This window comes from Trichoderma breve, chromosome 2 (genome assembly GCF_028502605.1).
Source record: "Trichoderma breve strain T069 chromosome 2, whole genome shotgun sequence".
NCBI lineage: Eukaryota > Fungi > Ascomycota > Sordariomycetes > Hypocreales > Hypocreaceae > Trichoderma > Trichoderma breve.
Window position 1 is genome coordinate 584,357 of NC_079233.1, and position 13,982 is coordinate 598,338.

Here is a 13,982-nt window from a genome sequence, read left to right on the forward strand (position 1 = left end):
TCGAGGTGTTAATACTAGTCATTAAGTTGAAGCCCGGGAGAGTGGATCGTTCCAGGGACCCTAGATTCTTTTCGATGTCAGACCATATGCGAGATTCTCTACTGTAAGTCAACTATGATGAGCCTCACTATCGGAAATCTATATGGCATTATTGGGCGAGCAAACTATATACTTCAGGGATCGGATCTTGCTATCACTACGGGCTGTATCATCCAATTCCTGATTCAACACTTCAACCTCAGACCGCCAGTCCTCGCGTGATTCAACCTCATATCGTTGTTGGTGATTTCATGTCTGGCTAAACACACGGACAAACATGCCTGAATCAATTGCCATCATTTCCACCGCGTTTCGGTTCCCTGGAGGATCCAACTCACCGGCAAAGCTTTGGGAACTTTTAAAGGAACCGCGGGACATTTTGAAGCCGATTGATGAGAGCAGGCTGCGCCTCTCCAAATTCCATCACAATAATGGCGAACACCACGGAAGCACCGATGTCCAAGGTGCCTCATACACTCTCGAAGAGGATTGCCGCCTCTTCGATGCCTCCTTTTTTGGCATCAGCCCGCTTGAGGCCGACATAATGGATCCACAGCAGAGGATATTGCTGGAAGTCGTCTATGAAGCCTTTGAAGCAGCAGGCTATTCATTAGACCAGATGCAGGGATCTCAAACATCTGTCCACGTCGGCGTTATGAATGGAGATTACTACGATTTACAGATGAGAGATCCCGAGACTCTACCCACACATACTGCGACTGGCACAGCGCGGAGTATTCTTTCCAACAGAATTTCGTATGCCTTTGATCTCAGAGGTGCATCAATGACGATAGATACGGCATGCTCAAGTTCACTTGTAGCACTACACCAGGCCGTTCAGGGTCTTCGAAACGGCGAAGCCACCATGGCCGTGGTTGGAGGCGCCAACCTGCTTCTCGACCCCCTAATGTACATTGCAGAATCCAATCTCCATATGCTTTCTCCTGATTCGCGCTGCAAGATGTGGGATAAGTCAGCAAATGGTTACGCCCGAGGCGAGGGTTTTGCTGCCGTCTTGCTCAAGCCTTTGAAGGACGCTATCCGCGATGGAGATCACATCGAGGGTGTGATTCGCGAAACTGCAGTTAACTCTGATGGACGCACGAAGGGAATTACAATGCCCAGTCCAACTGCCCAAGCTGCGATGATTAGACAGGCTTATAAGAATGCGGGACTGGATCCTACTGTTGATCGCTGCCAGTATTTCGAATGCCACGGCACAGGAACTCAGGCAGGTGACCCTGTAGAAGCCCAAGCAATTAGAGACGCATTCTTTCCTCCAGACTCTGACATTCAAGATGACGCCAAATTATATGTCGGCTCCATCAAGACCATCATTGGGCATTTGGAAGGATGTGCTGGATTGGCGGGCCTCATTAAAGCGCTACTAGCTATGAAGCATCACACGATCCCACCAAATCTTCACTTCAAGGAGCTTAGTTCCAAGGTCGAGCCTTTCTATCACAATCTGCAAATCCCAACCAAAGCGATACCATGGCCTGAGACAAGCGATAAATGCTTGAGAGCCAGTGTCAATAGCTTTGGCTTTGGTGGAACGAACGCCCACGTCATCCTGGAAAGCTATGAGGACGAAAAGCCAGCCGCGATTGAGATTCCCGATGATAAGTTCATAGGACCTCTAGTATTGTCAGCCAGTACGGGTATATCGCTGATAGAGTCCGTCAAGTCTTATGCGGACCGGATAAGATCAGATCCCTCACTAGATCTTGAGAATCTTTCATGGATTTTGCAGAAGAAAAGAAGCTCATTATCGTCCAAGATCTTCTTTTCAGGTGCGACACGTCAGCGCTTGATTGACTTCATGGACAGATTTGTGGAGGATTCATCTTCTGTGCCGCCGGAGACTGTTGGAAATCAGTTCCAGCCCATTGATCCCAATGAGACGCCTGGCATTCTGGGCGTCTTCACTGGTCAAGGAGCTCAGTGGGCCTCCATGGGTCGGGGGCTGTATCAATCATCTCATCTATTCCGAAGCTCGATCGAGCAATGCGAAGCTGTTCTAAACAAGTTGCCGGATGCTCCCAGCTGGTCACTTACTGAGCAGCTCCTGGCTGACGAAGGCACTTCTCGCATTTCCGAAGCAGAAATCTCTCAGCCCATCTGCACGGCGTTGCAAATTGCTCTGGTTGATCTACTAATAGCTTCTGGGGTCAAGCTTGATGCCGTGGTTGGTCACAGTTCCGGTGAAATTGCTGCGACCTATGCTGCTGGCATTATTAACCTTGAGAATGCGATGCAGATTGCATACTATCGTGGCTTCCATTCGCACTTGGCGAAGAAGAGTGTACCAGGCGCCATGATGGCCGTTGGTCTCAGTTTTGCGGATGCTTACAAGTTCTGCCACCAGCCCGAATACTTTGGACGCCTCAAGGTCGCGGCTAGTAATTCTCCTCTCAGCGTCACGCTATCCGGAGATGCAGATGCCATTATGCAAGCTAAAGCGCACTTTGACGAAAGTAAGACTTTTGCAAGGCAATTAAAGGTTGACACAGCATATCATTCACACCTTATGATTCCATGCGCAGAGGCATATCTGAAATCACTACTAGCCTGCGATATCCAAATCCAGAGCCCTCGAGAGGATTGCATCTGGACAAGCAGCGTCCGTGGTGACACTGACCTGCTAGAGGATGGACTTGAGCCTCTCAAAGGACAATATTGGGTGGATAACCTCCTTGGCATGGTTCAGTTCTCTCAAGCTGTAGAACATTCTATTTGGCATGGCGGCCCTTTCAACGTTGCCATCGAAATTGGTCCCCACCCAGCGCTCAAGGGCCCGGCTGAACAAACTCTCAAGACATATTTCGGAACCGTGCCAAATTATGCAGGATTGATGAGACGTGGTGACGACGAAGTTGAAGCCTTCTCTGGTGCATTGGGATATGTTTGGTCTTATCTTGGCTCCTCGGCCGTTGACTTTGACGGTTACCGCAAAGCATTTGATCGTCAAACATCCTCACATCTGTTGAAAGACCTTCCAAGTTACGGTTGGGACCATCGTAGGGCTTATTGGAGAGAATCCCGAGTCTCACGTAACTACCGCTTGCGCAATGACAAGAGCCATGAGCTGCTTGGTCGCAGGACGCCCGACGACTCTGACCAAGAGTTACGCTGGAGAAATATTGTCCGACTTCACGAGCTGCCATGGATTCAAGGCCATTTGTTCCAAGGCCAGGTGCTGTTTCCTGGAGCAGGATATATCGTCATGGCTCTACAGGCGGGTGCAGAAATTGCAGATCAACGTGCTGTTGAGCTTTACGAAGTCACTGACATCTCCATGGATAGAGCCATGGTGATTCCGGAGGGTACGGCTGGCGTTGAAACATTATTCACTGCCCGATTATTGGAGAAACAGTCAAGTGAGTCTTTGAGCTTCGAATTCGCTTGCTACTTCTGTAACGATGAAAACAACGGTCAACCTGTAAAGGCTGCTTATGGTCGCTTGACAATTCTCTTTGGCGAGTCCAATACTCAGCATCTGCCTCCTCGACTGGTGCCAGCTTCAAACTTGGTCCCCATTGACATGGATCGATTTTACACGTCTATGACCGGTGTTGGCCAAGAATACCTTGGTGTTTTCCGCAGCATCAAAGAGGGCAGGAGGGCATTGGGATTCTCATCTACAGTTTCGTCGTGGGAGACTGAAAATCTGAAGGGCAATAATTACGTTATGCATCCCGGCTTTTTGGACGTTGCACTACAAACCCTTTACGTCTCGTTTGCTTCTCCAGCTAGTGGAGGTTACTGGGCGCCATATCTCCCAGTGAAGGTCGGCCGACTTTCAGTAAATCCTCATGCCACCTATTCCAACGGCGTAATGACTGAGATGGAGGCTGATAGCTTTGTTACGACGGGATCATCAACACTGCTCAAGGGCGACATCCACGTTTATCCAAAGGGTGGTGCACAAACAACATTGCAAATCGAAGGCCTCGAGATGAAAGCCGTCTCTGAGCCACAAGCCTCCAACGATAAGCACCTGTTTTCTGAAACCGTTTGGCGAGCAGATTCGTCCTTTACTCTGGTGGATTTAGACACAGAAATCGAAAACTTGGACGATATACCATTAATGGAGGCATTGGACCGCACAGCTGTATACTATTATCGCAAGTTCCTTGCCGATATTGGCTCCACAGATCGCAAGACGTTTGCATGGTACCTCCAGCTGATGACTACTGCGGCAGAGGAGCTCATAGAACGTGCTGCAAACAGTGACCATCCAGTCATAAAGCCAGAGTGGCTTGAAGATTCCGCTGAAGTCATTGAAGAGCTAAACAAGACACATGGAGAGAGCGTCCATCTCAAGCTGATACGTGCCGTGGGCGACAACCTGCTCAAGCTCGTGGCTGGCAAAGTGCAAATTCTCGAGGTGATGATAGCTGATGATATGCTCAATCGATTCTATGTAGAAGGTTACAATTTCTCAATCCTCAACAACAAAATCGGACAGGCTATGAAGCAGATCACGTTCAAGAATCCCCAGGCGGTTGTCTTGGAGATTGGTGCCGGCACGGGAGGCACGACAAGAAGTGTTTTCGATGCCATTGACAACGCTTACTCTTCATATACATTCACCGATATCTCGACCGGATTCTTTGAGAATGCTGAAGAGAGATTCCGTGACCACAGCGGCAAGATGACGTTCAAGGTCTTGGACATTGAAAAGGACCCCCAGAGCCAGGGATTCACGGAGAATACTTACGATGTCATCATTGCCGCCAATGTTTTCCACGCGACCCGAACGCTAGGTGATACGATGCGCCATGTCAGGAGTCTCCTGAAACCCGGTGGCTTTCTGCTCATGCTCGAAGTGACCGGCCCAGAACTTCTGAGAACGCATTTCATCATGGGTGCCTTGTCTGGATGGTGGCTGGGTGGTGATGACGGCCGTGTCTTGTCGCCAGCATTGACAGCCTCCCAGTGGGATGAGCTGCTTCAAGAGACAGGATTCTCCGGCGTCGATACCATATTCTATGACACAGCTGATGAGGCCCAGCACTCGGTTTCATTTGTCCTGAGTCGAGCAACGGACTCACAAGTTGAACTGCTGCGTAACCCTCACTCTAGAATTCACGATATCCAAGGCGAGCAGCCCATCTTGATCGTTGGTGGCAAGTCATTGTTCACAACACAAATTGTCACGGATGTCCAGAAGTCTTTGTCGCACTGGAAGAAGCGCATTATTAAAGCCAAGAGCCTGGACGATGTACCTGTGTCGACTTTGGTGCCAGGAACATCTGTTCTCTTCCTCGGAGATCTTGACAAGCAAGTCTTCTCGGACATGACACCGGAACGATTGATGCGACTGCAGAGTCTCTTCCTCACGTCAAAGAACGTCCTCTGGGTCACTGAAGGCAGAACAGCCAAAAACCCAGAAGCAAATATGATAGTTGGAGTTGGTCGCACTCTGTGGACAGAAATGGCACATCTGAAGCTCCAGTTCCTAGACATCGATATTGACGTCAGGTCTCGAGACATTTCCAAGATCATCACTCAGACCTTCTTGAGGCTGGAAGTCTTGTCTCACCCAGAGTACGATGGCGAGAACAGCCTTTGGCAAATCGAGCCTGAGCTGATCTATGATGGAGAGAAGATGCTCATCTCTCGAATTTTGCCAAACAAGGCTCTGAATGATAGACACAACGCCAGCAGACGACCAATTAAGCAGACTCTCGATCTGCAAACCGCAGCCGTCGATATTGTCCAAGAAGGAAAGTCATTTGTGCTTGTTCCATCCGCTCCAAGTGCATTCACGGAGGACGACAAGATTCAAGTCAAGTACTCGCTGTCTCTGTATAATGACACTCAATACCCTGTGCTCCTCAACATCGGCTCGAACTCGCACACAGGCGAAACAGTTATTAGCCTCAGCACATCATGCTCATCTACTTTGGACGCGGCTAATTCCATCAGCCTTGGTGACGTACCCTGCAACGCCCAGGTGTTGGAATCGATCGCCTGCAATATTCTCTTGGACCTCACTCGCAGCAAAATACCAACTAAAGGCACAGTCTTGTTTTACGAGCCTCCAAAGGCCTTAGTTCACCAATTACAATCCGATGCCTATTTGAAGAACAAGGAATTCCGCTTTGTGTCCACGGGCCCCAAACAAAGGTCACCCGACTGGATTCAACTATTCCCAAGAGCCTCGCAAACTGCCAACAGGCTTTTGCTACCGCTTGACACATCCTGTGTTATCAAATTCCAGAATGCTTCAAGTTTCAATCTGGAGAGTGTCTTGCCATCAAATACCTCGATTCTGGGCGTATCTGATGTTCTGCACGAATTTCAGAGTAAATTGCACAAAAGGCTGCCTACTTTCCTGAGCAATCTACATCAGCTCAGCTCTGATCTCATCCACACACAAATGATGACAGTGTCTAGCCTTCTCGAATCGTCACCTGAAAGTTTACCAAGTTTCTTTATCATTGACTGGAGTGACTCAGGCCTACTCAACGTAGCTCTCAAACCACTGGATGTGTCCAAGGCATTCTCCAGCAATAAGACCTATCTCCTGGTTGGCATGACCAAAGAACTTGGCCTTTCTCTAGCCCAGTGGATGGTCAAGAATGGCGCGCGTCATCTTGCGCTCACCAGCCGAACTGGTAGCGTAGAAGACCCCGGATGGGTTCCGGCAATGAAGGCACATGGAGCAAATGTGCAACTTTTCAGCATGGACGTCGCGGATCTGGAGTCAGTTACTGGAGTCGTCGAGACTATTAATAAGACCATGCCGCCTATCGCAGGAGTGTGCAACGCGGCAATGGTTCTGTCAGATGGTTTATTCGCAGACATGAGCTTTGATGTATTGCAAAACACGCTGAAGCCAAAGGTGGATGGAAGCCGAAACTTGGACCAAGTATTCTACGATACACCTCTCGACTTCTTCGTCTTGTTCTCTTCTATGGCGAGTATCATCGGAAATCCTGGACAGTCAAACTATCACGCCGCCAACCTCTACATGGAAGGACTTTGCGGTCAGCGCCGCAGCCGCGGACTTGCAGCCTCAGCTATGCATATAGGAATGGTGGCCGATATTGGCTATGTTGCCCGGAGAGGCCAATCCATGGAAGACCATCTGCGCAAGATGTTCTTCTTGCCTCTTTCGGAATCCGACGTACATCAGCTGTTCGCAGAAAGCATTTTGGCAAGCCAGGACACTGTTTACGGGCTGGAGCCTTTCGTAGACTCGCCTGAAGCACCGAAGCGGCCACCCTGGGAAGGAAACCCTCGCTTTTCTCATTTCATGCGCAAGGAAGCATCTAGCAACGAGGTTTCCAAGGATCGTGCTCTGGACACTGATTACAAGCAGCGTCTGCAAAGTGATGAACCGGAAGATTCTCTAATTGACATGGTTCAGCAGGTATTCGGACGGAAGCTGGAGGCCATGATGCAGCTGTCGGCAAACAGTATCAATCTCAATGTGCCTTTGATTGACTTGGGTGTTGATTCCTTGTTGGCCGTCGAGATCAGAAGCTGGTTCTTGAAGAAGCTTGGCATGGATGTCCCAGTCTTGAAGGTGCTTTCAGGTGATACAACTGCGCAGCTATGCGAGGATGCAACTAGAAGATTCCTGGGCCTCAAGCTGAAACAGAATTCAGCGTCCAAACCGGAACAGCAGTCAGATGTTCTGAAAGTTAAAACAGAGACCCCAAATTCAGAGAGCAGCAGAAAATTTCTTTCAATCGAAACACCAGCCTTACAAGCCAGTACCGCGTCCAATTCGAGCGGCCACGAAGATGATTCCGCACACTCATCGGGTGACTCCATTAGCGTCCCGGACATTCATACTCCCAATGAAGAGTGCTCTCAAAATTCATTCAATTCTGGTTCGGAGAATCTTGTTGGGTACGAGGCCGACGTGTTGGAATTCGGACTCAACCAGACTATTAAAGAAGCTGAGATTATGTCTCATGCTCAATCTCGACTGTACGTCGCGCAGAACTACGTCAATGACCCAACCACCTACAACGTCACAGTCACCTATCAAATCCGAGGAAATCTCCAAATCCCAAGATTCAAGCAGGCACTCAACTCAGTCATGACTCACCACGAATCACTGCGAACATGCTTCTTCAAAGATGAAAACACTGGTCTTCTCAAACAGGGTGTCTTGCCATCTCCGTCTTACTACCTCAGAATCGTGCAGTCTAAACAAGACGATGCCGTAGACCGAGAGATTGCCTTGTTCAAAGCAAAGCATTGGAACCTGGAACATGGAAGAACGTTTGGAGTTTCTCTGATCGTTCAATCACCGGAAGTGAGCACTATTATCTTCGGCTATCACCACTTGGTAATGGATGGTGTGAGCTGGCATCTCTTCCTGCGGGATCTTAGCACAGCGTACCAGCTTCGTCCATTGGTGAAGACATCGAGTAGCTACATCCAATTCGCAAAGAAACAGCAAACAGCTATTGAAAGTGGCGATTTCGCTGGAGATTTGCTATTCTGGAAGCAACTCCATGACCAACCAGCGGAGCCCCTGCAATTGCTCCCCATCACCAGTGTTGTTGCCCGTAAACCGCTCACCCAATACGCAAGCCACGTTCAATCCCGAGTCATCGATACAGAGCTAGTATCTCGAATCAAACAAGCTAGCAAAGCTTTGAGAGTAACTCCATTTCACTTTCATCTTAGCATCGTCCAACTTATTCTGTCACGATTCTTGGCTCTAGACGACATTTGCATTGGTGTGACTGATGCCAACCGTTTGGATGAAGACTTTTCAGAAACTGTTGGCTTCTTTTTGAACCTTCTGCCGTTGCGTTTCCAGGTTGATCAAAACAACACCTTTGGTCAACTTGCCGCCAACACGTCCCGCAAAGCTCTCGAGGGCCTGGCCCATTCGGCCGTCCCCTTTGATGTTATTCTCGATCACCTCGACGTTGCCAGATCACCAGCCTACAGCCCTCTTTTCCAAGTAGCTGTCAACTATCGAGTTGGAGCTTTGTTGAAGACATCCATGGGAGATTGCGAAATCGAACTCACCCAAGTCGAGGACGCTAAGAACCCCTATGATATCAGCTTTGGAGTCACGGAGATAACCTCTGGCACCTGTCTTATTGAACTCACATGCCAGAATGCGCTTTACACTGTGGAGGATTCTCAGACCTTAATGGACATTTACATCCACTTACTCGAGACACTGTCCTCGAACACAGACCTGAAGGTCAAAGATTGCCCTTTGTTCGACAGTAAAGCCATCTCTCAGGCAATCGAATTGGGCAAAGGACCAAATGTCTCTTACAACTGGCCGCCAACACTTTCGGCGAGATTCAATGAGGTGCAGAGGGCGTATCCTGATGACATTGCAGTTAAGGATGGATTCAGGGATGCATCTTACTCTCAGTTATCGAGCGAAGCGAATGGCATTGCACAGCTCATTCTAGCACAAGGTGGATCTCCTGGTGCCCATGTTGCTGTTTTATGTGAACCATCTGTAGACTCGGTCGCCTCTATGCTTGCCATCCTTCAGGCGGGATGTGTCTACATCCCACTAGATCTGAGCCTTCCAGCCGCCCGCCACATATCGATCCTGAATGATTCTGACCCTGCGTTTGTCATCGTTCATGAAGCTACCAAGGAAGCCGGTACGCAATTGATTGCGGCATCGCAAACTAAGGCTCAACTGCTCAACGTATCCGACATCAAAGCCAAGGATGAACCGGTTTCAATTCAAGGACAGGCAGACTCACCTGCATTTATCCTGTACACCAGCGGTTCAACGGGCAAACCGAAGGGAGTTGTCCTCTCCCAGGCCAATTTCGCCAATCACCTGGCCGTCAAGACTCAAGAGCTTCTCATTGAGCGCGAATTAGTCCTTCAGCAGAGCTCTCTAGGCTTCGATATGTCCATCATCCAAACATTCGTAGCTCTTGCTAACGGCGGCAAACTGGTCATCGCGTCACGCGAGAAACGTGGCGATCCTATTGCACTTTCTGAGCTGATGCAAAAGGAGGGCGTCACATTCACAATTGCTACACCCACTGAATATCTCATGCTGCTGAGAAATGGTGAAGAACATCTCAAAAAGTGCACTTCATGGCAACAAGCGTGCATGGGAGGTGAGGTGGTGTCATCACAGCTACTCCATCAGTTCAGATCCTCTCAAGTCTCAGTAAAGCAGCTTACAAACTGCTATGGACCAACTGAAATCACTGCTGCGGCAACTTTCCAAGATTTATCTCCAGCACTAACAGATACCTCATTCCAAGTAATTGAGGGTTTGATCGGTAAGGTTTTGCCTAATTACTCCGTCAAAATTCTCGATACCAGCGGCAATGCGGTACCACTTGGTGTATGTGGCGAGATTGCCATTGGTGGCCAAGGCGTCGCATCGGGATATCTTCATCTACATGAATTAACGGCAGAGAAATTTGTACTTGACTCACGTAGTACTCAGAAGGATGCCAGAATGTACAGGACAGGCGACAAGGGCAGACTACGCCGCGACGGTTCGCTAGAATTCCTGGGCAGACTCGATCAAGATTCGCAAATCAAGCTTCGCGGTCTTCGAATCGAACTTGGTGAAATTGAGCACGTTCTCGTTCAGGCTGGCGAAGGCCTATTTTCAGATGTTGTGGTCACAGTTAAAGGTGATCCTGCCGTTCTGGTCGCCTACGTTGTTCTCAACAAGGACAGGACCGCGGATCGAGCAACGCTACAAGCCATCATTTCGAAATTGCCTCTTCCGCAATACATGATCCCTGCTGCTATTCAAGTTCTCGAACGGTTACCAACCAATGCCAGCGGCAAAACAGACAGGAAAGCAGTAGCGAGCCTCGACTTCGTCCTTGTCGCAGAAGGCAGCCATTCTAACGAACGTCTAGACTTGTCCGAGGGAGAATTACTTCTGCTCTGGCAAAAGGTTCTGCCTAATACAAACGAACCTCATATCTTGGACCGTAACTCAGACTTCTTCTTGCACGGTGGAAACTCATTGCTACTCATGAAGCTTCAAGGTGCTATTAAGGACTCCATGGATATCTCAGTCCCCATCAGCGAATTGTACCAAGTCAGCACGCTCGGAAAGATGGCTGCCCATCTCCGCAACAAACGAGACGAACTGGCTACCGAGTTCGAACCCATCGACTGGGAGCTGGAAACTGCCATCCCAGATCACATTCTGGCTATATCACAGGACTCGCAACTATCAACCCAATTGAACGCAGGAGGGCACGAAATTGTACTCACGGGATCGACGAGCTTCCTTGGAGCAGCAATTCTGAAGGCTTTACTTAAGGAGCCCACAGTCAAGAAAGTCCACTGCATCACCGTCCCCAGTGACCAAAGCAGCAAGCTTCCAGTTCATCCTAAAGTTGTCCAATACCAAGGCACCCTTTTGTCACCTACCCTCGGACTCTCAGAGACAGAGCGCTTGAAGCTGCAAACATCGGCTACTTGCATCATCCATGCCGGCGCAAATGGGCACTGTTTAAACAACTACTCGTCTTTACGCGTGCCCAACGTGCAATCCACACACTTCCTAGCCTCACTAGCTCTACCGCGAGCCATCCCCATCCACTTCATCTCATCAAATCGAGTGGCTCTCCTCTCAGGAAGCATGCAGCCGGCTGCCGAGTCCATGTCTAAATTTACCCCCCGTACAGACGGCGCAGAGGGTTTCACAGTGGCCAAGTGGGCGAGCGAGCGGTTCCTCGAAACCCTTGCTGAGAAAGCCCATGTCCCCGTCACGATCCACAGACATTGCATCTTAACGGGTGACGAAGCACCAAACGAAGATGCTGTGAATGGTGTCATGAAATATTCTTCATTGACTCGTACAGTTCCGCTTTTTGCGAACTTTGATGGCTTCTTTGATCTCAAAGATGTCCATGCTGCCGCCGCTAATATCGCAGCCAACATTCTGTCCGAAGACAGTACAGACAGAGGCGTGCGCTTCATCCACCACTCCAGCGGCGTAAAAGTCCCCATTTCGGACTTTAAGAAGCACCTGGAGAAGATCTACAGCGGAGTCTTTGAAGAGGTGACAATGGATGAGTGGATTGGCAAAGTGCTTGAGGCAGGCATCGATCCACTGATTACCAGCTACTTGCAGGCAATGGCTGAGAAGGAGGAGGTGATTCAGTTTCCATTTTTAGGAGTTTCTTGAGTATTGTAGTTTTAGTTTTAGTTTTCCAGATGTTTTACCTGATGACTCTGCCGCCAGTTGACGGTATGAGGTAGTTCCTTATTAGACATGTACATTAGATAGGTCATAAAAATATGATATGGATATATACAGTACTTGGCCAAATGACTTCAGCATTGCTTTGCAGCTCATATTTCCTCATCGGGTCCAATAGCGTATTTCGTTAAAAAGTCCAAGAAACGTTACAAGAGCAATACAAGTACCTACTATGATAGCATAAATTCTGGAATGTCGAAATCGAGCCAATTCCAATCATGAAACGCCTGTGAGAGATCAACACCCTGACCCTGAGCATCAACTCCGAAAAAGATATTGTCCATATTAAAGGGGCTTTCTTCAGAAGCAACAGCCGCTGCATCATTCTGAGGGTTTTGCTGTGGCTCAGCTTGTGCTGTTCCATTCAACGGTGGCTCTCCGCGCCTCTTGGTGGCTTCAAACTTCTGCCGATAATCCCACAAAGCTTGGATGCCACCCTGAGCAGATATATCGTACGATATATAAAATTGGAAAATGGCAATGGCCTGTTCCCATGAAGTCTTATTCGGCTCCTGGTCTAGATCCACGCCCAAGTCTGGTATTAAACTCGCCGCCAGCAGGACTGTCGCCGAACCGAATGTTACTGTAAACAGTCAGTCAGATTAGCAAAACTTAGCATGTACATATCCGTGTCTCACCTCGTAATGTGTGCCAAGTCGATGCCCGGTAAATGATGTGAATGTTCTTATGTACTTTATCAAGGACTGTCTGCGCCGTGGTGACACAGAGCTTGTTAACCTCGTGAAGTAGTCCCATGGTGAGGTTTTGATTGCCAGCCTTTGCTTTCCGTAGCTCCGAGCGTATTGAACGATTTGCGACGCTTGCTAGCAGACAAGGGCGGAGGACGGTAAGCTTCACATAAATGGAACTACAAAAGATGTTAGAATAAGCGCGCCTCAATCAACATCTGAGCTTACCGTGTCCTCAGTATCTGTCCTTGAATCTGAAAACATTCATCCACGACATGTTCATTGGCTTCCTGGAGGTGACTGGGTAAGCTTCCGAGAAACTCATCGAGTTGAAGACAATATTTTGGAATTTCGCTGATGTACTTGGTCAAAAGAGAATTTGAGCGCTGTCCTCCTAGATTCTGACCAAGAAGGTGTATGTTCCCAGCAATGTCGCGAGGAACATCACACATCTGGCGATAGTATCGGAAAAAGTCGAGCCGAGAGGGCTTATCTACTGGCTGAGAGCCTTCTCCTTCTTCCTGCAAGTACTCATCGTCAATTGGCTGAGGTGTTGACACCAGATTCGGTACGGTGATATTCATTTGCCACCCAAATGTATATGATGCTATGCTGTTCGATCGTGGTTAGTTGCAGCACCTTGTGTATAGTATATACGACCATAATCCAGAGCGATAAATACTTACCTATCCATTATTGCTGAAACATGCCACACTCTGCGTCTCATTTCCCGCTCTAATTGGCCCATTGATTCGGGAGCTTCTTTATCGAGCCCAAGCCCAAAAGCAACTCTTTGGGCAATACCGAGTGTGCTCCAGCATCGCGAGGCAAAAGATGTATATTGGAGATAGATGACTCTCAGAAGAAATAGCTGCAACACCTCGAAAGAATATGAATCTAGCGTTTCAGCGGAAACCAGATGGACTGATCGCCTGTATAACGACTCGGCATCCCTCTTTCTCCAATTAGCAGGACAGTGTTCGGACCGCTGGCAGCCGATAGCTAGGACAATATTTATCGTGGCAAGTAGCAGGATATCATTGCCT

At 48.8% G+C, this 13,982-nt stretch overlaps 2 protein-coding genes across 2 annotated transcripts; one reads left to right on the forward strand and one right to left on the reverse strand.

Moving 5' to 3' along the window:
• Positions 1-316: 316 nt before the first annotated feature.
• On the forward strand, positions 317-12,172 carry T069G_02452 (AMP-binding enzyme domain-containing protein; the record flags this gene model as incomplete). The annotated part of the gene is made up of 8 exons (XM_056169662.1): positions 317-1,274; positions 1,338-2,007; positions 2,086-2,516; positions 2,586-4,215; positions 4,273-7,680; positions 7,771-7,889; positions 7,956-11,813; positions 11,889-12,172. The coding sequence occupies 8 exons, from the start codon at positions 317-319 to the stop codon at positions 12,170-12,172; spliced, it is 11,358 nt and encodes a 3,785-aa protein (XP_056030554.1).
• Positions 12,173-12,417: 245 nt separating this feature from the next.
• Positions 12,418-13,630, reverse strand: T069G_02453 (uncharacterized protein; the record flags this gene model as incomplete). Its single annotated transcript, XM_056169663.1, has 4 exons — positions 12,418-12,830; positions 12,886-13,115; positions 13,165-13,548; positions 13,623-13,630. The coding sequence occupies 4 exons, from the start codon at positions 13,628-13,630 to the stop codon at positions 12,418-12,420; spliced, it is 1,035 nt and encodes a 344-aa protein (XP_056030555.1).
• Positions 13,631-13,982: the final 352 nt, after the last annotated feature.